This window comes from Artemia franciscana, chromosome 18 (assembly GCF_032884065.1).
Source record: "Artemia franciscana chromosome 18, ASM3288406v1, whole genome shotgun sequence".
NCBI classification, from domain to species: Eukaryota; Metazoa; Arthropoda; class Branchiopoda; order Anostraca; family Artemiidae; genus Artemia; species Artemia franciscana.
Genome location: NC_088880.1, coordinates 22,049,349 through 22,076,029, shown reverse-complemented (window position 1 = coordinate 22,076,029; position 26,681 = coordinate 22,049,349). Strand labels below are relative to the sequence as shown.

The 26,681-nt window shown below is 34.3% G+C and overlaps 2 protein-coding genes across 4 annotated transcripts in view; one reads left to right on the top strand and one right to left on the bottom strand.

Annotated features, from left to right (window-relative positions):
• Positions 1-2,948: 2,948 nt before the first annotated feature.
• Positions 2,949-26,681, top strand: part of LOC136038751 (ets DNA-binding protein pokkuri-like) — a 194,271-nt gene continuing 170,538 nt past the window's right edge. For 2 of the 3 annotated variants that reach the window (XM_065722114.1, XM_065722116.1), the window contains exon 1: positions 2,954-3,103. The gene's annotated coding sequence lies outside the window, so the exon portion shown is untranslated. Of the gene's footprint in view, positions 3,104-26,681 lie in introns of all 3 variants that reach the window. The other variant, XM_065722113.1, reaches the window with a different exon arrangement.
• LOC136038753 (U7 snRNA-associated Sm-like protein LSm11) overlaps positions 26,271-26,681 on the bottom strand; it is a 48,803-nt gene continuing 48,392 nt past the window's right edge. Inside the window, exon 5 of the mRNA XM_065722120.1 lies at positions 26,271-26,608. Within this exon, the coding sequence (XP_065578192.1) occupies positions 26,343-26,608 (266 nt within the window). The 3' untranslated portion in view covers positions 26,271-26,342. The remainder of the gene's footprint in view (positions 26,609-26,681) is intronic.

Genomic DNA, 26,681 nt, shown 5'->3' with positions numbered 1-26,681 from the left:
AAACCCCTCATTGCCAAAGATGATTATAAGCTAATAATCGACTGTTGCTTGGAAGTCCCCTACATATCTCATAATTGGTATCGGCCTATTTTTGGTTCAAGTGTGTACCTTACCACTGAAGTTGTCAACCCCTTGAAACTTTCAAACTGGTGTATGTCATGAAGGAATTTTTGTAACAAAAAATGGATGACATATACTTTGATCAGCTCATCAAGGTCTATCGATTGTCATTGAAAAAAAAATTCTATCTGTCTTAGTTCAAAAGTTGACTTTTTTGCCGGAGGCCCACTTTCTAACACCACCACTTAGAAAGGAGCAAAGGATAAGCTCTAATTTCTTTAGCAATGAGAGAACTTTTAAAGTTTAAGAGGTATATCTTATACCATTTCTCTATTGCAATCCCAAGTAGAAAAAAAAGAATGGTAAAGTCAGCTGAAATCACGAACAGAAATGGCTAGAAACAATAGATGGCAGCACTTTCGGACCCGTGGGAAAATCGCACTTTTTTGTTTCTGTAAATTTTTCTATTTATCACTCAAAGAAGATATATTGGCTGTGGGGCCGGGGAACTACCGCATATATTTAACACTTATAGATTTTAGTCCATCTTCAATTTGAAACTGGTGCCTGCCTGCTTGCCTGCTAGAACAGAGCTTTCCACTCGAAAGCAGAAACATGGTTTGATGAAACGAAAGCTTGGCTGTACAACTTCAGATACTCCTCTCTGACATAGGCTATATAACTCCACTTCACTTCGCACACCATAGGCTCTGGCTCGAGGACAAGCAAAAACCATCCTTTTTTGCCCCAGGCAAGAGTTCTACGGAGCTTTCCAAAATGTAATGTCATATTCATCAATCCGGCCTGAGGTCCACACTTTCCGTAAAAACCGCACAGGTTAGACCCTTACCAGTTTCCAGGAATAAGCTGAGATCGGCGGCATAGGAAAAAAAAAAAAAAAAAAAAAAACGGGACAAAACCAAAGTGTTGCTCTCGCAACACAATTCCGCATCACATGTCAGTGAGCCAATGTAAAGACAAAAAGAGGAAAGAAAAGTAAAGAAGAAGAAAAAAAAGACGAATATTTCGAAAATAAGAATAATGAAAAATAAAATAGAAAATAAGAATAACAACAGCAACAAAAAAGAAAAAGAAAAAAAAGAAGAACATAATCTCTTCTTGGCTTCTTATTTTTTTTCAGCCATTATTCGTATCATCATATGAAGGCGACCGCAATTTAACATGGATACATGAGCTAGATCATAGGTCAACTACAGTCATAAATCCAATAAATAAATCAAAAATACTAATCATAAACTTTAAATCCACTAAAATAAAATACTAAGCGACTATTTATATCTTTATATCTATTTCTCATACATGTATCTCACTTACAGGACTTTATACCACTTAAGCTTTACTTTTTCTTCATTATCAATGAAGCACAATACAGGTGGGACCACTGGGGGGGATCCAAGCACTAATTCCCCTTACTTTAAATTCTTTTTGTTTAATTCTTAGGGAATTACGAATGTCACGAACTCCTTTTGTCACATCATCTGTCATATAAGATATAAGGGGATTCACGTCCAGCTCCTTTTTCGAACGGGTTTTCACGTAATTTCTTGTTTCCCTGAAGCATACAGAATTTGTTCTTATCATCCTGAAGCTAGATTTTGATAAATCTATCCGTAAACTCAAGTAGCTCAAATCGGATATTAAATCCAAGGTGGGAAAGTAAGGTACCAACATGGTCTTTAGCCCTTGATTTAGATTCACTTTTAATGTTCCATATAATAGCATTCCTTCTTCTATTCATGTTTTCTAACACAATGACTCAAGATGCTAATTCACCCAAACCAGGCTCCTTTTCAATTTGGTTTCGTAATGCCGATATTTCCAGCTTGATACTAGATAATTCATTTTCTTGGGCCGTTCTTGCTAATTCTAGATCTTCCAAACGAGATTTTAGGGACTCTAAACCAGATTTAATGTCAACGATTTCCATTTTTATTTCTAAGACATCATTTTTAATTGCTTCGACTATTTCAAGGATTTTATCTAACTTTGAGATATTATTAGTAGACTCTGTGGATCCTCTTGAATCCTCTAAATCACTTTGTCTTGATCGCTTCTCACTTTTCTTAACCATATTTATTTTCAGTAATGTTTATAATTTTCAAAAAATAAATAAACGAACGCCCAAGATAATTCACATCCAATTTTGTACAGCGCTCGCAAAAACGATCCTATTACTCCGAATTCATTGAAAAATATCAAAGAATTTACTTATCAGAGTTAATCCGGCTGAAAATTGTATTGTGCAAATACAGATGTTCACTGATTGAATGTTAGTTCAGTCGTTACCCAGCATTTTTACTGTGTCCGTCACCAAAAATCTTACTGATCAAAGTCATTTTTGAAGGATAGCTAATTAGTCATAGAAATATCTGCATTGTGCTAATTGCACATTTGAGGTATCACCCCCCTGGGAAGTTTCAAAAGCGAAACACGATACAACAAAGTTTAAAAGAAAAATGATTATTGGCATCAAACTCCCATTCTACTGACAAATCGTTTGTTGCCCACATGAATATTCGGCTACGTGCAACCACAAACTACAATACATTTAAAATATATAATGCTATGCAAGCACTAGAAATTAATTAAGTTATTGAAAATTCATAGTCAAATGAAAAAAAAGTTTAATGACCTAGTCATTTTGCAATAGTGCTCCCTATTAGCATTATTTCAAGCCAAAAAACAAGTACAATTGGGAAAACATTTTCCCCTTGAAAACCTTATCTCTTTCAACAGGTGAACATCGCTTTTAACCTGTAGAGATAGTGTATCCATAGAAAGTTGGAAAGCGTCTTTCTCTCTGTCTCTGTCTCTAGCAGTGTCTTGGTGGGAATCGCGCACAAGTCCTTTGACTTAATTTCCAGTTCTATCGATTCAGAACCAAGGACCACACATTGTTACCGTGCGAAACTAGGTGCATTAAACTATAATTTCTTCACACGTTTGGCCTTGTAGTAAAATACTGACATCTAGTAAGATAACACCGTTGTTTATGGATACTATTTATACTTCCTCAAGTCTGGTTAGTTACTATTCTGTATTTGTTTTTCTCTTGTAGATGTATTATTTTAAATTATCTTATATTTTATAAAGTCGAAGGTGTCTCTGTATAGTAATGAGTAGTAAAGATCAAGAACGCCTCTAAGAAATTTTTCTGGGAGGGGTGGGGAATGCAACCTACAGTTCTGTTCTTATCCTTATTTAAATAGGAATGTTTCTTATTTTCCCCTTTTGATAATTATTTTAATCTTTTCTTGTTATGCAGGGCGAGGGTCCCCTGTTTAAGCATCAGACTAGGTCCAATATCTCGAATATCAACCGCCGCCTCTAATGATTTTGTCTAAGGCTGCAATTGTAGCACCTATAGATAATAGCCTATGAATATGACCTATGACCTATGAATATGACTCATGACCTAAATGTATTCGTGGTCCCATCAATAGCCCAATGACCTTACTAAATTTAAAAAGATGTAATTCTATTTCTAACATCAAACTTGAAACTCTTCATGGTGAGGAATGGTACTGTATGTAAAAAGCGACCCTTATAACTCGAAACAAGCCATAACATACAAAAATATATTATAATAGACACATTAAAATTGATGCAACAATAACATATATAAACAATATTGATACTGATTCCAAGTATGCAAATTTCCGTAATTTAAAACTCACTCATTAAAATTTATTAGAATAAATTTTCATAAATAAATTGTTATCTCCGAAAAAACGAAGGAGAGATGAAAATTACATCGTTGATTTCAGTATGTCTGAAAACCCTAAAGAGAAGGTTAGTATCAAGGCCCTACCGATAAAAAGGGGAAACTTAGTATTTTTTCCAAGAAGGGTGGTCACACACGCATGTTTATTTGTGTAGCTTTTTTTGTTTTTTAGGGAAGATCGTGTCCAACCATTGGTAGGATAATGGCTTACAAAGGAACATTTCAGAGGAAATTTAAAGTTCTAGTAGGCTTTAGAAATAACACACGAAATTGCGCATGAGCAAAGTCTCGCTTCGTGCCATTTTGTGCCGCTAAACAAAAATATTGGGCCGAATGGTGCTAGAATTATTTGAAAATAAATTTTGAAAATAAGTTAATAGATCTTGGTGTCGTGGGCAAAAAGATGTTAAAGCCGCGTAAACAACGTTTACCGAGGATTCACAGAGCTTCCAAGAACAGATCCTTCAGTTCAATATAGATGTTAGGGAGAGTTTAGCCACCTAGCCCTCCTTCATTGACAGACATACATTTGGACTGAGCATGCAATACTGGTGCTGAGAGGGTGACAGATCAAAATCTATTTTTCAAATGTGATTTTTTTTCTTCCAATTAAAGATGGTAGGTTTTGACATTGTCGTAAAAAGTAGAACTTTGGCACAGCAATCTTATGGTGGAGGAGGCAGTTTCCTCATAAAAAACATTTGAATTAGCTTTTATAATAAATTGTAGTTATATAAAATTAGATTTTAGCATAAAGAGTAGGGCTGAGGAAGGGGGCGGTAGCCCCTGCTTATGTAGTACAATCCTGAACACGATATTCAAATGAGTAGAAATTAAATACAAAATAAGTTTTTGCTAAAGAAACTAAAGAGCGGCGTTAGAACTTAAACTGAAGAGAGACCATCCTGTATACTTTAATATCTGATACCACCTCAACCCCCTTGCTCCTAATACTGAACTTATAATTTTTATCTCAATGATTTAAGAATGAATGCTCTGACACAAGAACAACGTGATAAAAAGTTATACTTTTTACACAATGTTTCTAGAATGAAATGGATGGCTTATCTGGTAGTAAGTGGTTTAAACAACTTTAATTTTCGTTCAACTGTTTTAAAGGTGGTCGATGAACTGAGTTGGTTATTTATAATAAATTCGAAGACATGTTTAGAAAAATTACTTGTCCATGTCTATCATAAAGAGCGAGGATTTTTTTTTTTTTTTGGGGGGGGGGGGCGGCAACCCTTCTCATAAATAAGATAATTCCTGTTCGTTTCGAGTTTGTATGTCGTTCTTACCTGTATTTGAAAAAAAAATCTTTATTTCTTATTTAATATCAATACTAAACCAGCCAACATTGAAGTTCGATTAACATATCAGTAACGCAAAGAATATTGAAAACCGAATCTGTCTTAACACGTTCCTATAACTTTTTGTTCCGGCCGTTTGGCAACCGATGTTCCACATCATCAGCGTTTCCACTTTGCCTGACTTTTTGGGATATTGCCTGAATTTTTAGCATCCCAAAGATTTCCTCTCGAAGCGATCTCAACTAGAAATTTGTTAGAAACATCCCAAATATATTTTTGAAGAAACTTCAGAGTGGGCTCAACCGATTCGAATTGAAAGTTCTAGTGCCTTTTTTTATTACGATGTTCATTGTAACTCCAAAAAGCATTCGATGAAACTTCGAGACAGTTGTTTTGTTAAAAATAGTCCAAAAATCTAATAAATTTCCCTCCAGGGATGGCATGGCCCCACAGACCCTGGGATAAGCACCGTGAAAATGCTAAATGCCAACTGTTTAAATGTGAGCTTTATAATGGAAAAGTTTGGTTAGTTTGATTTTGGGTTCGCGGCTGGCTCAGAATTTTCAGGGATCGTTCTCTGGGTCGAAAGGGTCAAATATTCTGCTGTGGGAGAGTGATAAGGGGGCTCAGAAATGGGCCAAAATGCATTTCGTCCTGGATCAGCTCGTAGTTTGCAGCCGTAAGTCATTTGGCAGAGAAGAACCTAATGTACGGAAAAAAAAAACAGGGCAAAGCTCACCAAAATGGGACTAAAAAAAGGACCAGAAACTTATTTTTCCTGATTGGCTCAAAACTTTTATACTTTAGTCTTTAGGAAAAAAAAAATATTGGTTCCTCCAAAACAGACCCAACAAAGAGTCAAAACACTTTTTCCCTTCACCACTTCTCATGGAATGGTAGCCATACAAACTTGTAAGGATATTCACTTGATTCTAAATTGAATCCTTCCTGTTACCATTTTTGCTTCACACTCCCCTTGAGTCTGATGGTATTGGATCTAAATACTGAGACACTTATTTTGTTCAGAAACGTTGAAAGGTCTAATAAGTATGCCTCCAGGGATAACTAAACCCCATTTCCCAGAGGGAATAGTCCTAAATAATGTTACTTTTCCGTCGTTTACAGATAGGTTTTAATATTAAAGCTCCTAGGATCGTTCATTACGCAAAGATTCCTAGAGTTTTAGAATGGTATAATCTTTAAATAACATGTATCTACGAGGAAAAGCTATAGGCAGCCATGTTTTCAAATTATCCGCAATGTCCCTCAAATAGCCAGGGTAATCAAGTTTAGACTTTTAGGCAGTGTGTTTTCAAAGAGGGGGATCTCAAATTTTGACTTCGAGAGGGGGGACAGGTTAGGTAAGACTATGTGTATCCAGGTCGTCGAAGTAGTATGTGTGCAATATTTCAGCATCGGTTTTTTTCTTTTAATTTATTACTTTTCATTTTGTTTTGTTTTGTTTTTAGTATTATAGAATCTCACCTCTTCTCCTCTCAGACTTTAAATTTTTAAAGAGCAAAGAACTACCTTTTGTTAGTTCAACATTAAGTAATTATAAGTAAGGTACAACATTAAAACTTCAAACGAACAGAAATTATTGCGTATATGAGCGGGACTGACCCTTTCTGAACTGACCGCTCTGCACGCTAAAGTTTGACTTTTTGTCACATTAAAAAAAAAAGTAAATAAATAAATTATTCAAATTCAGCAACACTTGTGTATGATCAGTCTTTTTTAATCGAATTGTGACAAAAAGTCAAACTTCAGCGTAAAGAGCGAGGGTTAAAGAAGGGGCAGCTCCCCTCATATACGGAATAATTTCTGTTGTTTCAAGTTTTAATGTTGCACCTTACTTTCTGTTGAAAAAAGTTGTTTTTTATTTAATTTCTGATCGCTTTTCAAATCAAAAATATCCTTCCCTCCCCTCCATGTAAAATTTTTCCCTGAAAAATTCTCTCAGAATTTTTTTCTCCGCAGAAAATTATTGCCCTGGAAAATTTCCCCGCAGAAATGCTCCCCCTCCCCAAAAATACATGTATTTATGTATTAATGGAGATAATGGCATCCCCAAAGACATATTTATTGTGTCTTTCACCTTCGCTCAATCAATTGGCTATTTCGAAATTTTGATCATATGTTTTTGGTTAATTGCCCTACAATTTTTTTGGTCACTTAATGAGGGCACGTGATTTTTTGCTCGAATGAGCCCTTTCCTGATCTTCTAGGACCTTTGCTTCGTTACGATCACCCCTGTGAAAAAATCGAAAACAAGAATAATAATAATAATAATAACGAAAAAAACAATAAAAATACACACATCCGTGACCTTTCTTCTGGCAAAAAATAAAGAATTTCACATTTTTGGAGATAGAAGGTTGAAACCTCTAGAGTCGGATTCTCTAACATGTTCTCTAACATGTTTAATTCTCTAACATGTTGATTTTCATTAATCCTTTGACTTTTTCGAAAATCTGGCAAATTTTCTCAGGTTCGTAGCCTTTGATGGGTAGTGTTAAGCTTAATGAATTTTCTATATTTGGAATCAGAATAAAAGTTTAAAATTGTGTTGTTTTTGAAGTTTTGATTACTATTGGTCCGAGTCACTCTTTCCTTTCAGTTCGTTACTACGAACTGTTTGATAAAGCAAATTCTAAACTACAATATGTGCATTAACGAAAGAACCCAGTTAATGAACTTTCAGACAAATCTATTGAATGAACCGGAAGTAATTATTTTGTTTTGCATAAAGATGTTACTTTGAATTTTAATGCTTCAGTATTTATACTGATGACGATCACTGTATATGCGGTCGAAATATCCAGACTTTTGTATCCAAAAGTAAAATACCACTTTAAGTGAAATACCACTATTTTCACGTTATCGAGAGAATGAGGACCAGAACGACTTCGACTTCATAGAAAACTGAAAATTGTGCTAGTTATCAATCCTTGCAACTGAATCCACCCCAGTTTTTTCTGTAAAAAAAAATTAATACAAAAAACCATGGCTAATTGAAAACATTGACATAATATTCAAATTTTGCCAACAATTTTAATTGCAACTCTCCTCTACCTCCAGTGCTTAAGCAGGAAAGGTAAAGAAAGAAATCTACAAAAAATTCTAATAAATAGCACATAACAAAACTATACGAATTAAAAACCGATCAGAGCTTAGTTTTAAAGGTTTTCTTCTAGAAAAGCTGCAAAATTATCCAAAACAAATAAATTAACAACTTAAAACGAGCTGGAATAAAATCACGTAATAATTCAAGCCTTTAATGAATAGGATTACCATGAGTGAATAAATAATACCTAAAACAAACGAAAATTAGAATTAAATTAAAATCAGGTAAAACTTCAAATTAACAGTTTTTTCATCAATATAAGATTGAAGTGTTAAATACAGCATTAACTTCAATGAATTCCTTATATATATATATATATATATATATATATATATATATATATATATATATATATATATATATATATATATATATATATATATATACAGTAACTAAGCGGTATAAGAACTAAACCGCTTCAAAAATTACCACTTGACGTCTTGTCAAAAATTACCGAATTTTACTTAGGTGTAAAGTTTCCAAGACCCCCCCCCCCAAAAAAAAAAAAATATAAGTAGAGAAGAGGAAGTGTCCTTTCAAAACATTATAACACTAATTTAAAGTCATAGATAGCCTACATTTGTTCTAAGAATATTTTCCTACCAGTAAACTTCAAGAGTAATTTTTTTTGGCTGACACAATAATAGAGAGATATTGTGATACGCATATACTACGATAGATGATTTTCTGACAGCATGATAGAAAGTACACTGTTCGAAATGTACTTTGTTTTTAGTACAGCGCAAGTGATACTCCAGCCTTTAGAGGGTTTAAGGGGTAACAGTCTTATTCTTATAAGGGGTATTGGGGAGACCCCTCCTCAATACTGGTCATTTTAGGTTTTAGTGTCACTATTTACCTTCCTTGAAAATCCATTTCGTGGCAAACGTTGTTTTGAATTAATTACATTGTTTTGAACGTTAAAACGTTGTTTTTGAACGTTGTTTAATTAAAAACGTCGTTTTAATTAAAAACGTGGTTTTGAATTAATCTAGCTAATTTTCAAGTGTATTTTGCCTTTTTTTTTAATTCTGGAGTGGGAACATAGCGCATCATCAATAACACAGGTGACAAGTTATTTCTTTCTTTGCCAAATAGTAATCCGACAAGCCATCGTTTCGTTCTAGAAAAGTTACAAAGTAAAAGTTTACTGTCAGCCTATGCCAGTTTATATTTTAGACCATGCAGAAGTATTAAGCTTACCTATGACAGATTAAAGTATATGGGGGGAAAGTTAGTTTGAAGCTGCCCAAAATCGATAATTAAATTTGATAAGACAGTTTTAGAGGTAAATTATAAATAGAGCTGTTATGCAAAGAAAACAAAACTATCCAAAACCAAAAGAAGAAACATTTAGAAATCACATCAAAACAAGTTGATTTTGTCTTTTAGTAGCTGCCAAATCCTGATAACCAGCACAAGCCAAAAATGTAAAAAAAAACTATTTCGGACTGAAAACCCTTTGTGTGATTCTGCTTCAAATAGGGTGCGACGTTTCTACATTTCTAATATTGGTGGAAAGAGGGTGATGGGTGTCGTAAGGGCCATTGAACCACTTTTGCAGCAGATCACATAGATTGAAAATCATTACTCCTTTTCGGTTTAGTGTAACATGCCAAACTTTCTGCAAAAGAGTTGGATGTGGGAGATGGAAGAAGTGTTGGAGATATTATAACCCCTTCAGGTAGATGTCCTTACGGTGAAAGTTTAGAGATTACATACATCAATTCTTGGCAACGAACTGTAAATAAGGAACGATACGGCTCAAGGGTAACCGAAACTCTAAGAAACAAAGTCTTGATAGCAATAGATACATCAAACGAATCAAATTTTGATGTTTATTCAAAATATATAAAATCCATAAAGTTTAATGTTACCCATCAAAAGTCACGAGCCTGAGAACATTTGCCCAATTTAAAAAAGAGAGGAAACACCCCCAAATCATCAAGTCATCTTAATGAAAATTGCGCCATCAGGTTTATCATATCATGTATTGTAGAGCTCTCTAGCTCCTATATACAAAAATGTGGAGTATTGCATCTAGCTTTTGCCTTAAGACAGATCACGGATACGCCTTTATTTGTTGTTGTTTTTTTTTTTTTTTTTTCCCGAGGTGAACCTATCGAACCAGTGATCCTAGAAGATTAGGAGAGGGCTCATTTGATTAGAAATAAAAATTTGTAGCGCGCTTTTCAAGTGACCAAAGATATTAAAAGGCAGCTAGCTCCCCTCCCCATCCCCCTTTCCCCAAGTTGTCGAGTCAACTTTTGGAGATAGCCGTTTGGTCCAGGATAGTCAAAAGATCTGATAACTATGTCTTTGAGTGTTATTTGACCCCTCCCCCTATTCCCCAGGGGAAGGGCTACAGGCTATGAAATTTGTCCATTTGAACTTACAGACTTTTTTCGAGAGGGGGTTAAGCATTAACGTAAGGACTGAGGTATTGAGGAGGGGTCAAATCCCCTCATATACTTAATTTTTCTGTTCGTTTTAAGTTTTAATTTTGCTTCTTACTTTCAATTGAAAAACTTATTTTTTTTTAAAATTTGATTCACGTAGAAACTGGATTCTGTCTGTGCATTAAATATCCAAAAAACCCACATCAGAAAGTTCGCTCTTCGCAACAGAAAGCATTGAAATAAGGCCAGCTTCTTAGGAAGAGCACTGAATAAATAAAGGATAATTTAATAATTATTTGTGTACACACTTTAATGCAACCAAAACCTCTACCTAATGCTTTAACATGGTAGGGCTAGATTTACGCCTTGAGGGAGGGATGGAAACGACTAATGTAGAACCTGCAACACATTACATAATTGGAATCCAAAAGTAAAAGAAGAAAATTTTGCCTACAACTTGTTGGTGAAAATAGTTATTTTGAAGCTTATGGGGCAAGCCAAAAGAACTCAAGCATAAAAGGATAGGTCAAGCAGCTTTCAAAGAAACTTCTAACAAGTAAATCTGCCTTTTCGTTCGTTGAGTATCTCCTTGAATAAGAAATAACTCTATATTTATTTACATGTATATTATGTGTATTCATATGCATATTTTTCTCGAAAACGTCACTAAATTTGTTTCAGAAAAATGGTATAAATTAGAGAACTCTAAACTTAAAGGTTGGCAATTGATTCCGGGTTTTACAAGGGTTAGTGAATAGCAATCAAGTTTCTTAAACGTTTCTTAAATTCTTAAACGTTTCGACCATGTTTAATCAAATTTATATGTAGCGAATTTGTCAGAGGCGCCATTTGGACTATATCTTGGGGTGGGCATGAACTCCATCTTGCCCCCCCCCCCGAATCACTTCGTGTCGTGTAATCATCTAGGAAATAGGCATTTGACAGAACTCGAGAATTTTATTATGTATCTAACCTACTTTCAAAGTTTACAATGATTAATAGCAAATAGCATAATTACCCCAAGGGTCGTCAAGTAATTACGCTCTTTGGTTAATAGGCGTGCAGTAATTTCAAATCAATTGGACAGAATGGATTATGTTGGATATAATGGATTATTATGGCCGGCAAAGGGCCCTTTGTGGAGGAAGCTTGGGCCCCCTGGAAAATCTGGGGTGGGCATTTGCCCACCCCTGACCCCCCCCCCAAATGGCGCCTCTGGAATTTGTATGCAAGGGAGTTCACACATTAAAATGTTTTGACGAAACTTTTTTTTAGCACAATTGTAACTTCGTCACTGTTTATTTTCCAGTCTGACAAATCGTTCTAGATAGGTTACGACTTTGGGAAAATCTAATTAGAATCTTAATTTTAGTAACGCATTTTTATATGAATAGCTTGACTTAATTAACTTACGGCTCTTGCCAGGACGGCGTAGAGAACGATGAGACCAGTCGCCTCCAGGTTGACCTATCGCTTGCCAAGCTCGCGGCTTCTTCCACTGGGATGTAGGCTCCAGTAAGGAGCTCATCGGATTTGTCTTTCCGCCTAGTGGGGGGTGGGCATTCTCGGCGATATTTTTCATCCGTTTAGGGTGGGGTCAAACTCAAGCACAAATAGTTCGGGGGCGTCATATCGAAGGAAGTGACCGTACCAGCGAATAGTGTGCTCGACATGCTGCGTCGAGAAAAGAGTTTGTGAAGTATATGACAGGATTGTGTGGTTGGTAACAACGGATCTGACATATGAATGACGTGACATTCATATCTGCTTTTTTTTGTAATTCTGCTTCCTTTATTACTGTTTACAAGCCTTTTTAGCACAGTGGGTACAGCGTCGGACTTCTAGTCTTTATTAAAGCATAGCAAATTTTCATTGGAATGTTTTACGACATTAGAATTTTTAAAACAGTCAATTTTTATACCAATAGATATACAAGAAAATCAACATGTTCAGCATAACTGAAAGGCCATATAAATACACTTTGGAGATATCATGACCCCCCCCAGTCCCAGGGGAAAGGTCTTTAAGTCATCAGATTATCCAAGACATTAAGTCATCAGTATTTGTAATTGGGAAGCATGCACACATTTTTCAGATGGGTGGAAGAATTTTCTGGTGGGGGAGATATCAAGGTGGAAATTTTCTAAGGGGGTGCTTAGTTTTAAAGGAGGTGAGCTTTTCAGGAGAAATTTTAAACTGGGAGAATTTGGCAGAATTCCTATATGAAATTCTTTGTATATCTCTTGCTTTTCTTTTCCGACTCAATTTTACGCGTGGAGATGTTAAGGGTAGTCCGGAGTAGATGTCCGGGGTAAATTTTCATAGGGACCGAATTATTTAGGGGATATTTCCATGTGGAAGGGGGATTATTCCCTGGGGGTGGAACCAGATTTCCTGGCATTATTTAAAAAACGACCAGAAATTAAAGAAAAGTAAAAAAAAAGTTTATTCCACTTAAAGTAAGGAGCAACATTAAAACTTAAAACGAACAGAAATTACTCCGTATATTAGGGGAGTGCCTCCTCATTACCACCTCTCTCTTTACGCAAAATTTCGAATTTTGTCCCAATTCTTTAAGAAAGATTCCTGAAACACACGGGTCGTTTAATTATTACAATAAGAAGCTTTCTTAAAAGGACTGAAAAACTATAGCACTAAGAACGAGGTATTGAAGAGGAGACAATCCCCCTCATATATGCAATTATTTCTGTTCGTTTTAAGTTTTAATGTTGCTCCTCACTTTTATGTTTTATTTATTGCTTGTAAGGCTGTTCTTTGCTAGATCTCAATGCTAATACATTATTTCCTGGTTAGATTGCTTGATTATTTTGATCATTTTTTTTTTCAAAAAAAAGATTGTTAAAGGTAAAGCAATTTCTTTCTCCATGGTGATTCCATACATGTAAAATGTTAGATCGGCATGTAAAATACTGGGATTCCGTATGCAACAATGTCTTTCTGTATAATTAAAATGATTCAAAATCATCCCTAACAATCAGTGCAAAGTTATATATATATATATATATATATATATATATATATATATATATATATATATATATATATATATATATATATATATATATATATATATATATATACATATATATATATATATATATATATATATATATATATATATATATATATATATATATATATATATATATATATATATATATATATATATATATATATATATATATATATATATATATATATATATATATATATATATATATATATATATATATATATATATATATATATATATATATATATATTTTTCGACGAGCATAGGCGCGTAAAATTGAGTTTAACCCGATTCTATCATGCGATATATCACGTACAACGTTTCAAGCTATTCAAGAAGGGGCTTAGCCCTCAGAGAGCTTTTTTTGGGGGGGGGGGCTGGAGTGAGGATCAACGACTCTGACACTTCAAAGCTCCTCATCCCTTTCACTCTTCTCTCTATCTTTTTCTGTCTTCCATCGTGTTCCTCTGTCTCTCTAATCCTCAACTACACACTTTGCAATTAACTAGTCCACTTACTCTCTTTTTTTTGCTAAATTTTACTTCATATACATGATCTAACAACAAAAACAATTAATGGTGATAATTAAATCGAAAAATTAATTTATATTTCAAACTTCTTACGTAATTCTGTATTACTTGGCTAATATTTTACCTCAAAATATGAGTCAATTCACAAGCAAAAAGAAAATTCAGATTTGAGATACCTTTTGGCAAACAAATTGGAGTTTTAATCAATGCAAAAAACTTCAATTATAAATGGATGATGTCAAAACCCATGCAAGTTCCCAAAATATTGGCAGCATCCACTTTTTTTGCTCATTGTTTAAAAACCATGACAGATAAACAATTTTTTTTAATTGAACGTAAAGAGCGGCATTAAAGCCTAAATCAAACAGAATTTGTCCGTGCGTGAGGATGCAGCCCCCTCATCAGCCCCCCTTTTACATTCGAAATATGTAGTGTTTTACTCTAATCATTTACTAGTTCCACAAGTGTAGTTGAAGGGCAGTTGCAAGTCTTTTTATTAATCGATTACCTTTATCAAACAATTCGTGGTAACGAACTAAGGAGCGACCCGGCTCAATAGTAACCGAAACTCTAAAAAATGGAATTTTGATACCGATAGTTACATCAAAAGAATCGCATTTTAATGCTGATTTTAAATATAAAAGTTTCACCAAGATTAGTCTTACCCATCAAAAGTTACGAGCACCTAGGCCCCCTCCCACGCTCATTTCCCCCAAAGTCACCGGACCAAAACTCTGAGATAGCCATTTTATTCACCATAGTTGAAAAACCAAATAACTATGTCTTTGGGGACGACTTGCTCCCCCACAGTCCTCGTAGGAGGGGCTGCAAGTTACAAACTTTGACCTGTGTTTACATATAGTGATGGTTACTGGGAAGCGTGCAGACGTTTTCAGGGGGATTTTTTTTGGCTGGGGGGAGGAGTTGAGGGGGGATTACGTGGGAGGATCTTTCCGTGGAGGAACTTCTCATGGGGGAAGACACTTTCAATGGAGGGGGCGCAGGATTTTCTAGTATTATTTAAAAAAAAACAATGAAAAAATAATTAGGAAAAGTTTTTTTCTAATGAAAGTGAGAAGCAGCATTAAAACTTAAAACGAACAGAAATTGTTACGTTTATGAGGGGTTTACCTTCTCGCTATACCTCACTCTTTACGCTAAAGTATTTTTAGTAATTTCAACTATTTATTCTACGGCCTTTGTGATTCAGGGGTCATTCTTAAGGAATTGGGACAAAATTTAAGCTTTAATGTAAAGAGCGAGGTATCCATGGGGGGTGAATCCCCTCATATATGCAATAAAAACATACGAATATAGAAGTTCGCTACGTAATTTAATTCGTAAGTTACTTATATTTTTAACTTATGAAAATATTCGTAAAAAATTATTTTATTAATTAAGTTATAGTTGCCTTTTTATGTAATCAAAAAATTGGAGGGCAACTAGGCCTACTCCCTCGCTCTTTTTTTCTCAAAATCTTCCGATTAAAACTATGAAAAAGCCATTTAGCCCAAAAAAATTAATATGCAAATTTCGTTTTAATTATTTATGTGCGGAGATCCAAGATCAAAACATGTATTAATTCAAAAACGTCCAGAAATGAAACAAAAAAAGAAGTTTTTTAAATGAAAGTAAGGAGCGGCATTAAAGCTTAAAACGAACAGAAATTACTCTTTATATGAAAGGGGCTTTTCCTCCTCAACGCCCCGCTCTTTACACTAAAGTTTTTTACTGCTTTAAAATGTAACAGAAATTAAAAACGAACAGAAATTACTCTTTATATGAAAGGGGCTTTTCCTCCTCAACGCCCCGCTCTTTACACTAAAGTTTTTTACTGCTTTAAAATGTAGAGTTAAGGAAAGAGTCAAACTTTAGCGTAAAGAGCGGGGCGTTGAGGAGGAAAAGCCCCTTTCATATACGGAGTAATTTCTGTTCGTTTTAAGTTTTAATGTCGCTCCTTACTTTCATTTAAAAAAACTTGTTTTTTTTTTGTTTTATAACCAATTGAACTGGTAATTTTACTGCTTAAAGCAAATGTGAGTCAATAAGCTATTTCATTATTGAGGCATTGTGAAATTAACTTTGTATCCCCGTTCTAATTGTCTTTGCTGTAAAGTATTAAAGCATTGGAACACAAAGTCAGACTTTCAGTTGAACTCCGCTCCTTCTCCCCAAGTCAAAATCTAAAGTCCAATCGATACCCTCCGTCCCCAATCGTCACTCGAAGTTCAGCTCTATCCCTTAAGCCCTTCCCAAGCGATTGTCAATAATTTGAAAATTAGGGCATACAGCGTATTTTTATTTGATCGGGTACGCTTATTGTTTCCAGAGTTTAGTTTTGGAAAAAACTGGGAAATTCGCCATAAATTTCCCAGTGTAAATAAATATCCATAAGAGATATCCTTAAATCAAACTAATCAGGAACAAGAAGTGTTTGGTCAATTCCCAGGCAATATACCTCCTCCCCCTGGACAGAAACTTCTATTTTGTTTACCCAGAGGACGGTTCCTAAGGATTTCAAGCCAATTGCACATCCAAAATCAAACTAAATCCCTTTTTTTTTGTTAAGAAATCAATATTTAAAAAATGGGCAACTTGCATTTTTTACGGCTCTTGCTCAGGGGTTATGGGGGTTTTGTCAATCAATTTCTCATCGAAAAAATCCTTTCCAAATTTTCTTCGACCAAACCGTTCCACATGAAGTGACCTGGAAAGATAATATATGAAGCTACACTAAGTACTTAATTACTCATAGCTTACTACGCTGCCTATGATGAAGAAAGGCTGAAACGTTAAAGAAAAATGTTTTATGCTCTAAAACATTTTCTAAATAAAGTGGATTGCTGTTGTTGCTCTTGAAAATATCGAAATTACTCTCTAAATTAAGTTCTTTAAGAATTTCAAACTAAAACAATAGTAAATGTGCTTTCCTAACATGCAACAAAATGGTTCCTTATGCCTAGTAACCTTATCAGGTGTAAGTGGTAACCTTACACCTAGTTAAAAGCCTCCTAGTTACCTAGTTCACTTTTCCATTCAAAATATACAAAACAAGACTTCTTTGACATCTTAAACTGCCCAATCCTTCATTTTCAGAATCTTTTTCAGCTTTTTCAATTAATTTGCAGAATATCAGCGAATAATCATAGTAGTCAAACAGTTCGTGGTAACGAACTGTAGTAAGGAGCGACCCGGCTCAATAGTAATCAAAATTCTAAAAAATGGAATTTTGATACCAATAGCTACATCAAAAGAATTGCATTTTAATGCTGATTTTAAATATATAAGTTTCATCAAGTTTAGTCTTACCCATCAATAGTTACGAGCCTGAAAAAATTGCGTTATTTTAGAAAATAGGGGGAAACACCCCCTAAAAGTAATAGAATCTTAACGAAAATCAAACCATCAGATTCAGCGTATCAGAGAACCCTACTGAAGAAGTTTCAAGCTCCTATCTACAAAAATGTGGAATTTTGTATTTTTTGCCAGAAGGCAGATCACGGATGCGTGTTTTTTTTTTCCAGGGGTGATCTTATCGACCCAGTTGTCCTAGAATGTTGCGAGAGGGCTCATTCTAACGGAAATGAAAAGTTCTAGTGCCCTTTTTAAGTGACCAAAAAATTGGAGGGCACCAAGGCCCCCTCCCACGCTAATTATTTTCCCGAAGTCAACGGATCAAAATTCTGAGATAGCCATTCTATTCAGCGTAGTCGAAAAACCTTATAACTATGTCTTTGGGGACGACTTACTCCCCGCAGGCCCCGTGGGAGGGGCTACAAGTTACAAACTTTGACCAGTGCTTACATATAGTAATGGTTATTGGGAAGTGTGCAGGCGTTTTCAGTAGAATTTTTTGGTTGGAGGGAGGGGTTGAGAATAGGGGGATAGGCTGGGGGAACTTTCCATCGAGGAATTTGTCATGAAGGGACATTTGTCATGAAGGTTTCCATGGAAGAAAATTTCCATGAAGGGAGCGCTGGATTTACTGGCATTATTTAAAAAAAAAAAAAAACAATGAAAAAATAAATACGAAAAAGTTTTTTCGGCTGGAAGTAAAGAGCAGCATTAAAACTGAAAACGAACAGAAATTATTACCCATATGAGGGGCTCACCTCCTACTAATACCCCGCTCTTTACGCTAAAGTATTTTTAGTAATTTCAACTATTTATTCTACGGCTTTTGTGATTCAGGGGTCATTCTTAATGAATTGGGACAAAATTTCAGCTTTAGTGTAAAGAGCGAGGTACTGACGAGGGGGCGAACCCCCTCATATATGTAATAAAAACATGAGAATACAAAACTTCTTTACGTAAGCTAATTTATAAGTTACGTATATCTTTTACTAATAAAAGGATTCGTAAAAAATTAAAAGTTCTAGTTGCCTTTATCTTAATTAACCAAAAAATCGGAGGGCAACTAGGCTTCATCCCCGCACTTTTTTCTCAAAATCATTCGATCAAAATTAAGAGAAAGCCATTTAGCAAAAAAAAAAAAAATGATAAATATGCAAATTTCATTTTAATTATTCCTCTGCGGAGAGCCAAAATCAAAACATGCATTGATTGAAATACGTTCAGAAATTAAATAAAAAAAAAAAAAGTTTTTTTTAACTGAAAGTAAGGAGCAAAATTAAAACTTAAAACGAACAAGAAATTACTTCGTATATGAAAGGGGCTGTTTCCTCATCAACGCCCCGCTCTTTACACTAAAGTTTTTTACTGTTTTAAAAGAAGAGTTGAGAGAAAGAGTCAAACTTTAGCGTAAAGAGCGGGGCGTTGGTAAGGAAGCAGCCCCTTTCATATACGAAGTAATTTCTGTTCGTTTTAAGTTTTAATTTTGCTCCTTACTTTCAGTTAAAAAAACTTGTTTTTTTTATTTAATTTCCGCCAAAGATAGACCGTGAAAATTTTATATTTCCTGTTCAAAAGCTACTTTTTATCACCATGTCCAGATATCCTTCCTTTTTTCAACAGAAGTAAGGATCATTTATCTCCCCCTTGTCCAAATGCTAAAGTACACTCAGTGTGCAAGGCATGAGCAAGAAAAGGGGAGGCAACATGAACTGGCTCAACCACAAATATTTGAGATCACGGTTGCCTTTCTTATTTCATCCCAATAAATTTCTTCCTTAATCATTATATAGACAAAAATTGCATGGTATTCCATGATTTCCTTTTTTGCAATTTGGACGAGGTCTCAAGCACAGTATTTTCCCCAACTCCTTCAAGGACGACCATATTTCAATTTATTATGCTTAAAGCTGGTAAATATCATGATTCCACCAGTGGCTACAGCCTAGTAGAGAGCCAACCCGGCCCATAGTAAGCGAAATCTTACCTGTCCATTTTTATTGAGAAACATTTCCTAATGAACGGTGACGCAGAAATAATGATTGTTGTTTCAATTTAACACAACAGTATTTTTAATCGTTCAAATCAAATTTTGATAATTTCACATAAGAGCATGAAACCCCTCGAAAAAGGGTGTCAAATCGAAATAAAGAGTGCGGCACTGAAATTACCAGTGTCAGAAACCCTAAACTTGAGACTTGACGTCCCCCCTTGGACGAGATGGAAAATCCAATTTTTGCATGGGCAGTACTGATAGGTCTCCATTTCCTTTTTTCTTTTTCTTTTTTTTTTCAGCGTTGATCGTGCTGAACCAGTGGTGGTAGAATATTAGTATAGGGCTAAGTGAGCCAGAATCACAATATTTAGTGACCTTTTTAAGCAATAAAAGAGGTCGGACGACAGCAAAGTTTTGTTGTCTGCCATTTTATGCCGCAAACATCAGTGTTTGCCGAAAAGGGTCGAAAAGGCAAGAAAATCCAAATACTAAGATAACTAATAGATTTTAGTGATCTAAAACCCTTAAACGTGGAATTGCATTTCACCAACTTGAAAGTCGAGAAAATCTCATTTTAGCATCCGAAGTATGATTTTCGGTTTTCCTGAAAACAAAATACATTCTAAACGTTTTCGCTTTTTAACTTAAGTAAATCCAAAATTATTAAGACTGTATGGAATAAATATCAGTGTATGCATATTAAACTGACAATTAACGTTCATTTCTTTTTTTCGGTAAAGCACAAATTACGTTCTGGTCTTGAGAAGACATGGGGGTTGTCAGTTCTACTGAGGCTAATTTCTATTCGTTTTGAGTTTGACTTGGTTATTTATCCTTATTTCTGCTCGTTTGTGGTTTCACTTATTTATTGATGGTGATTTCTGGTAGATTTACGCTTGGAGGATTATTAGACTTTATTTCCTGCTCATATTTGTTTTAGTGGAGTTTTTAATTTTCTCCGAAAAACTTATTTTGTAGAAAAATACTTTTAAATCAATATAAATTAATACTTTGATATATATATATATATATATATATATATATATATATATATATATATATATATATATATATATATATATATATATATATATATATATATATATATATATATATATATATTATGCCGGTGAAATATACCTGCCGGTGAAATAAAATTACAAAATAAGATGAAAACATACAAATAACGCGTGAAATTCAGATATCTCAATGTGCTAATCAAAGTTTTACCCGTTATTTATGCATTTTATTTATAATTTTAAAAGTAGTGTGGTGTAGGAAATACTTAAGTGACATTTAAATCTGGAAATTGTGTAATTTGATTTCTTTTTTTTTTTTATCGAAACAAAATTTCATGACAGCCAGTAGATTCTTTGTCGGTCTCTCTGCCAGATAAGTTTCAATAAATTTTACACAAAATGCAGGCAGCTGCATCTGTTTACAATTCAAGAAACACTGTCGATGAAAATTAGCAAAGAAAAAACTTAAAAACAAATTATATCTTAGCACGTGGAAATATTCCTTGAAAGATTAAAGTTAATTATGTGAAAACTTAAACATTAATATAGACTGAACAAAACCTGTAGCGAATAATATCTTTGACTGTACTTCCTTTTTCTTTCTCTGTTGTAGCATCAACATACAGCTTTTCCTATTCTGTCAATAGCTTAGTTAGCAAGTGTTCTGCCAACTTTCGCAGCTTTATCATAGCAAGACAAAATAAAACTTTTTATCACCTTTAAAGGCATCTATTTCTCTCTACTAAAAACCAGAGAAGGTTTTTGCGTAGTGACGGAATAAAAAAGAAGAATTGTGTTCGTGAATGCTTAGTATTTCAACATTTCATCACTATTGTAGCTTAGTTTAGAAAGAAAGATAAAAATAACGCCATTTGTGAAATAAATAGTAAATCAAATTAGATTTACTTCCCCTCCCCAACAAATTCTGAAAAATCCTTAACTTTCCGCCAGACTTTTGTATTGCCCACAAAAATCCGAAAAAAAGAAGTCTATGTGATTTTTTAAAACTTTCAACTGAAAAAGGTCTCAAGCCTCGCACTTTTCCCAAGTATCCCCTTGGAGAGCGGAAATTCTATTTGGTTCGTACTTGCATTAAAAATTAAATCAACCCAAAAGGGTTTACTTCAACTTTTAAATACAATTCTGAAGAATCCTTAAGTAGTAATGGGTAGATGGGTACTGACTTTACACCTCAGGCTCTACTTGCATATACCCTAAACCTTATTTGTATATACCCTAAACCTCATTTGCATATCACAGACTGTACACCTCATTAGCATATTACAGACGGTACAGACTTTATATTCAGTAATTCCATGACAGTTCTATGAATAAATTTATATTCGGGTGAATGAAAGCGGTTTACTTTTTTATAAGTTTCTTACAGTAAGTGAATATAAAGCGGGATTTTAAAAGAATTTTATAATACGAACCAAATTTCAATATATAAACAAGCGACAAGTCTGTTACCCCTTTTTTCTTATTATACGTGCTTAGGCAAAGTAAGCTGGCGAGCTTTTGTGCCCAATTAATCAATTATTATGGCATTTTCCTAGAGGAAATTTATAGTCATCCGTGCCCCACCTCTAAAGCCTCCAATGCCCCTCCCCCAACTTTTTTGAGCGCCTTTTTTTTAACTTGGAACTTTTTTTGAAATCTAACATTTTTTAATTTTTTGAACTTAAAATTTGTTTCCACTTTTTTTTACATGTTTTAAAATTACACTAAATATACTTATAACAAAAGAAGTTTACTTGCTAAACTTTCGAAATACGAAATGAAGATGATATACATATTTTAGTCGATATATTTCCTATTAATAAAATAATGATTGTATTGACTTTTTTCTTTTTTTTAACTTAGAATATTTTCAACTTTTTTGTGGGGACTTGAAAAAATTTTTCAACAATTTCAATAAGCCCCAAAATGGAATACGTGCCATGTCAAGAGAAAAATAATCGAAGTATTTTATGGAATTGATTCAAAACATTCATTTTTATTTTTTATGATTATATTCTACATGTCATTGTTTCAATAAAAACATTCTATCCATTACTTTGTTTTGCTTCAATTATTTTAGGGTACGCTAGCAAGTAGAACGTTTAGAATGTTTATTGAAAAGTCGGAGATGTAAGAAAAGGAATTTTCAGAGACATAAGTATTACTAGCGAGCACAAAGAGGGTACATTAGAATCTGAGACAGGTTAACAGGGACTTTTACCAAAATCTGAGAGAGATGAGCTGGATTTTTTCCCAAATCCACACAAGCAGGCAAACAGACAGCCATAATAACAGGTACCTAAAGGGAAACACACACACACACCAAGACAGGCACAGAGACAAACAAAAACCCGCACAAACACACAGGCGAAGAGAGAGAGAGAGATACATACAAGCAAACAACCGCTCAGATACACAGGCACAGAGAGAGAGAGAAAAAAGAAAATAATACAAACATACAAAGTCAGACAAGCAAATACACAAAGACAGACACAGAGACAAGCAAACACCCGCTCAGACACACAGGCACAGAGAGAGAGAGAGAGAGAGAGAGAGAGAGAGAGAGAGAGAGAGAGAGAGAGAGAGAGAGAGAGAGAGAGAGAGAGAGAGAGAGAGAGAGAGAGAGAGAGAGAGAGAGAGAGAGAGAGAGGCAAACAACCGCTCTTTTGACTATAATAAACTCAGGTGCTTTGTAAATCCCGAGTCTTTTAATTGGTAACTGATTATCAAAAAATTAATAAGAAGCACTTTTGCATGCAACAAACTCAGCTGGTAGGTAAATTTTGGCTGTCTTAGTTGCTGACTGAGTATCAAAATTTTAGTAAAAGCACTTTTACTACGTTTACTACAGTAAACTTAGGTAATTGATCAATTCCGAGTGTTTTCTTTGCTGGCTGAGAACCAAAGAAATTAATAAAAGCACTTTTGACAACAAACTCAGCTACTGGGTAGATTTCAAGTCTTCTAATTGGTAGCTGATTATCCAAAAATCAATACAAAAGCACATTTGCATACAACAAACTCAGATAGTAGGCAAATTCCGAGTGTCTTAGTTGCTGACTGAGCATCAAAAGGTCAATAAAAGCATTTATGACTACAATCAACTTCGGTTGTTGATAAATTCTGAGTGTTCTATATACTGGATGAGCACTAAAAAATTAATAAAAGCGCTTTTGACTACAACAAACTCAGCTACTTGGTGAATTCCGAGTCCTTTAGTTGGTGACTGAGTATCAGACATGTAAAAAAATTAATCAAAGCACTTTTGACTACAATAAACTCAGGTAGTTGATAAATTCCGAGTGTTTAGTTGCTGACTGAGTACCAAAAATTAATGCAAGCACTTTTATTAAGTGTTTTTATTACGAGACAAAACACATGTTTTTGTCTCTCTCTGTGTCTGTGTGTCTGAGCTGGTATTTGCTTGTACCTGTATCTGTCTTTGTGTGTTGGTGTGTGTAACTGTATGTGCGTGTGTGTTTCTGTCTCTCTCTATGTTCCTGTGTGTATGACCGTCTATTTGTGTGGATTTTGGAAAAGAATCCTGCTCATATCTCTCAGACTTTGGCAAAAGTCCCTGTTAACCTATCTCAGATTCTAATATTCCCCCTATGTTCTCGCTAGTAACACATATGTCTCTAAAAATTCCTTTTCTTACATCTTTGACTTTTCAATAAGCATTCTAAACTTTCAACTTGCTTGCGTACCCTAAAATAATGGAAACATAACAAAGTAAAGCGTAGAACATTTTTATTGAATAATAACATGTACAATATCCTCGTAAAAAATGTGAAAGAATGTTTTGACCCCATTCCATAAAATACTTCATTGAATATAGCACTTATTCAATTTTGAGTCTTATATAAGTTGTTTAAAAACTTCCAAGTCCGCCAAAAAAAAGTTCAAAGAAAAGTAAAAAAGGAAAATATCACTACAAACATTATTTTTCTAATAGGAAAAATCATGACTAACTTATGTATATCATCTTCATTTCGTATTTTGAAAATATCAAAAGTGAATCTCTTTTGCTATAAGTATATTTAATGTCATTTCAAGACTTATAAAAAAAAGTCGAAGAAATCTTTGTGTAAAATAAATAAAAAAAAATTTCAAAGGTTAAGTTCCGAGAAAATTTTATCCTTCAAATCATGGGCCTACCCATGGGCACTTTTTTATCTCCTAAGTTAGGCAAATTTTTACATGAATTTCATATAGCAATCTGCTTTCAATAGTTTCCATTTAAAACACTCTCTGGTTTCGCTTCGTTGATGATATTCTTTTTGTTTGGGAACATAGTCTCTTTAGTAGTATCTATAATCTCTTTTGTCGACAGAGTTCTAAAAATCTCTTCAGGTAATCATGTAAATTCTGAATTAAATTATGTAAAAGATATTCTCTTCTGCAATGACTACTCAATTAACCAATTCCTTTGACTATTCAATTAATTTGAAAATATTATAGACGCTAAAAAAGATAAAACAGGAAAATAGAGACTCCGTCCCCCTTGGTTTAATTACTCCGGCAATTGAAAAGAAAACTTTCACCATTTTACCATGCATCTCGAAACTCAGTGACAAGCTTGGAAACATTTGAAAAAATATAATCCCTCTGTTTCTTTCAAAACTGAACAAAAAGTTGAACATTTTTTCCACTTGGGAAAGGATAAAGTTGACCCTATACTGGTTAATGGTGTTACATAGTGCCGTGTTCATGTGGGAAACTTTACATTGGTAGGAACCATCAACAACTGGGGGACGTTTGCATGAACGCAAAACTTCAATAAATAAGTCCCTGAAATTCGAAAATAAAAATGACAACTTTGATTCTGTTTTGGCCCTCCATATATTTGAAAATCCTGAACATTTGGTTCTTTTTTAGGAGGCAGCTTTTATAACTACTGTAAATGGTCAGCCGCAATCTTTTAAAGAGGAAAAAAATATTAAAAATTTTAATATTTTAAAATATTGAGATAAATTTTTTTATCTCAAAATATATTTTGAGATAAAAAAAAAGCATATAAACAGAAACTTGGCTATAAATAGAGACACAGTGGATATTTTCTTAAGCCAAATTTACAACAACTTAATTTCAAAAGACTAAATCAATATTTTCGCCCAGTCTAATTTAAGACAGCCAGCCCACATATCTAATGAAAATCGAAGTTGCAGAAAGGCAAAATCAATTGCGAGGCAAAGAATACTTGTTCAATCAAATTGGTGAATATTTTTCCATTTATTTCTCGCTGGCTTTTTTATTCAGTATCTACTGTGTTCTTGTTAAGTTCACTTGGAAAGGTTATATTTTGTTCGTTTGTTTTTTGTTGTTTTTTTTTTCTTACGAGCACTGAGGACGACTTGGCGGAGGTCTATTTCGAAATATTTGCTTGTTCTTCGTCTTCATATTTTGCCATGAGGAAAAAATCCTCGTTTTCTCACCTATTTGATGAACTCAGCTAAACTCTGACGAAAATTTGATATTTAGTCTCTCTTTCTTATTTCTCTATACTACTATACATATTACAGATTCAACTCCATAACCCCAAAAATGTCACAGCCAATGCCATCGAGTTGCGAAGACCCAACTTTCAAGTTTCAGTTTTGTAAATTAATCGAACCAAATTAAGGATAACAGGAATTGAAACGGTCCAGGTTTTAGACGATATCGTGATTTTCTTCTAAAACCTGAATTCTACCAAGACATAGAAAAAACATATTTATTTATAATCAAATAGAATTGACCAAGCATCTACGAATCAGCAAAGCTGTCTTAGCCTATTCGTTTTTTACTTGACTTCCAACAGGGTTGCCACTCACAACAGAAATCAAAACAATTTGTTCTCCACGGAGTAACACCTGACTTAGATGTCTTTCGCAAATTTCTGATCCCTTTGTCTGGTCAACCACTCGGACTTTTGTAAACAAACGACTTGAGTCCAAGTTCGATCGTTCCGATGACGTAGCTCCTGGAACAATGCGAGTATTTTCTGAGTGGCGCGAGGTTAAAGCGGATTCTTCAAGCGACAGGCTCTCTAGTTCACCTGAAAAAGCAGCCAATGAGTTTAATTCATTAAAACATTTATTTTATTGATAAATTCCAACAGCCAGTAGTAC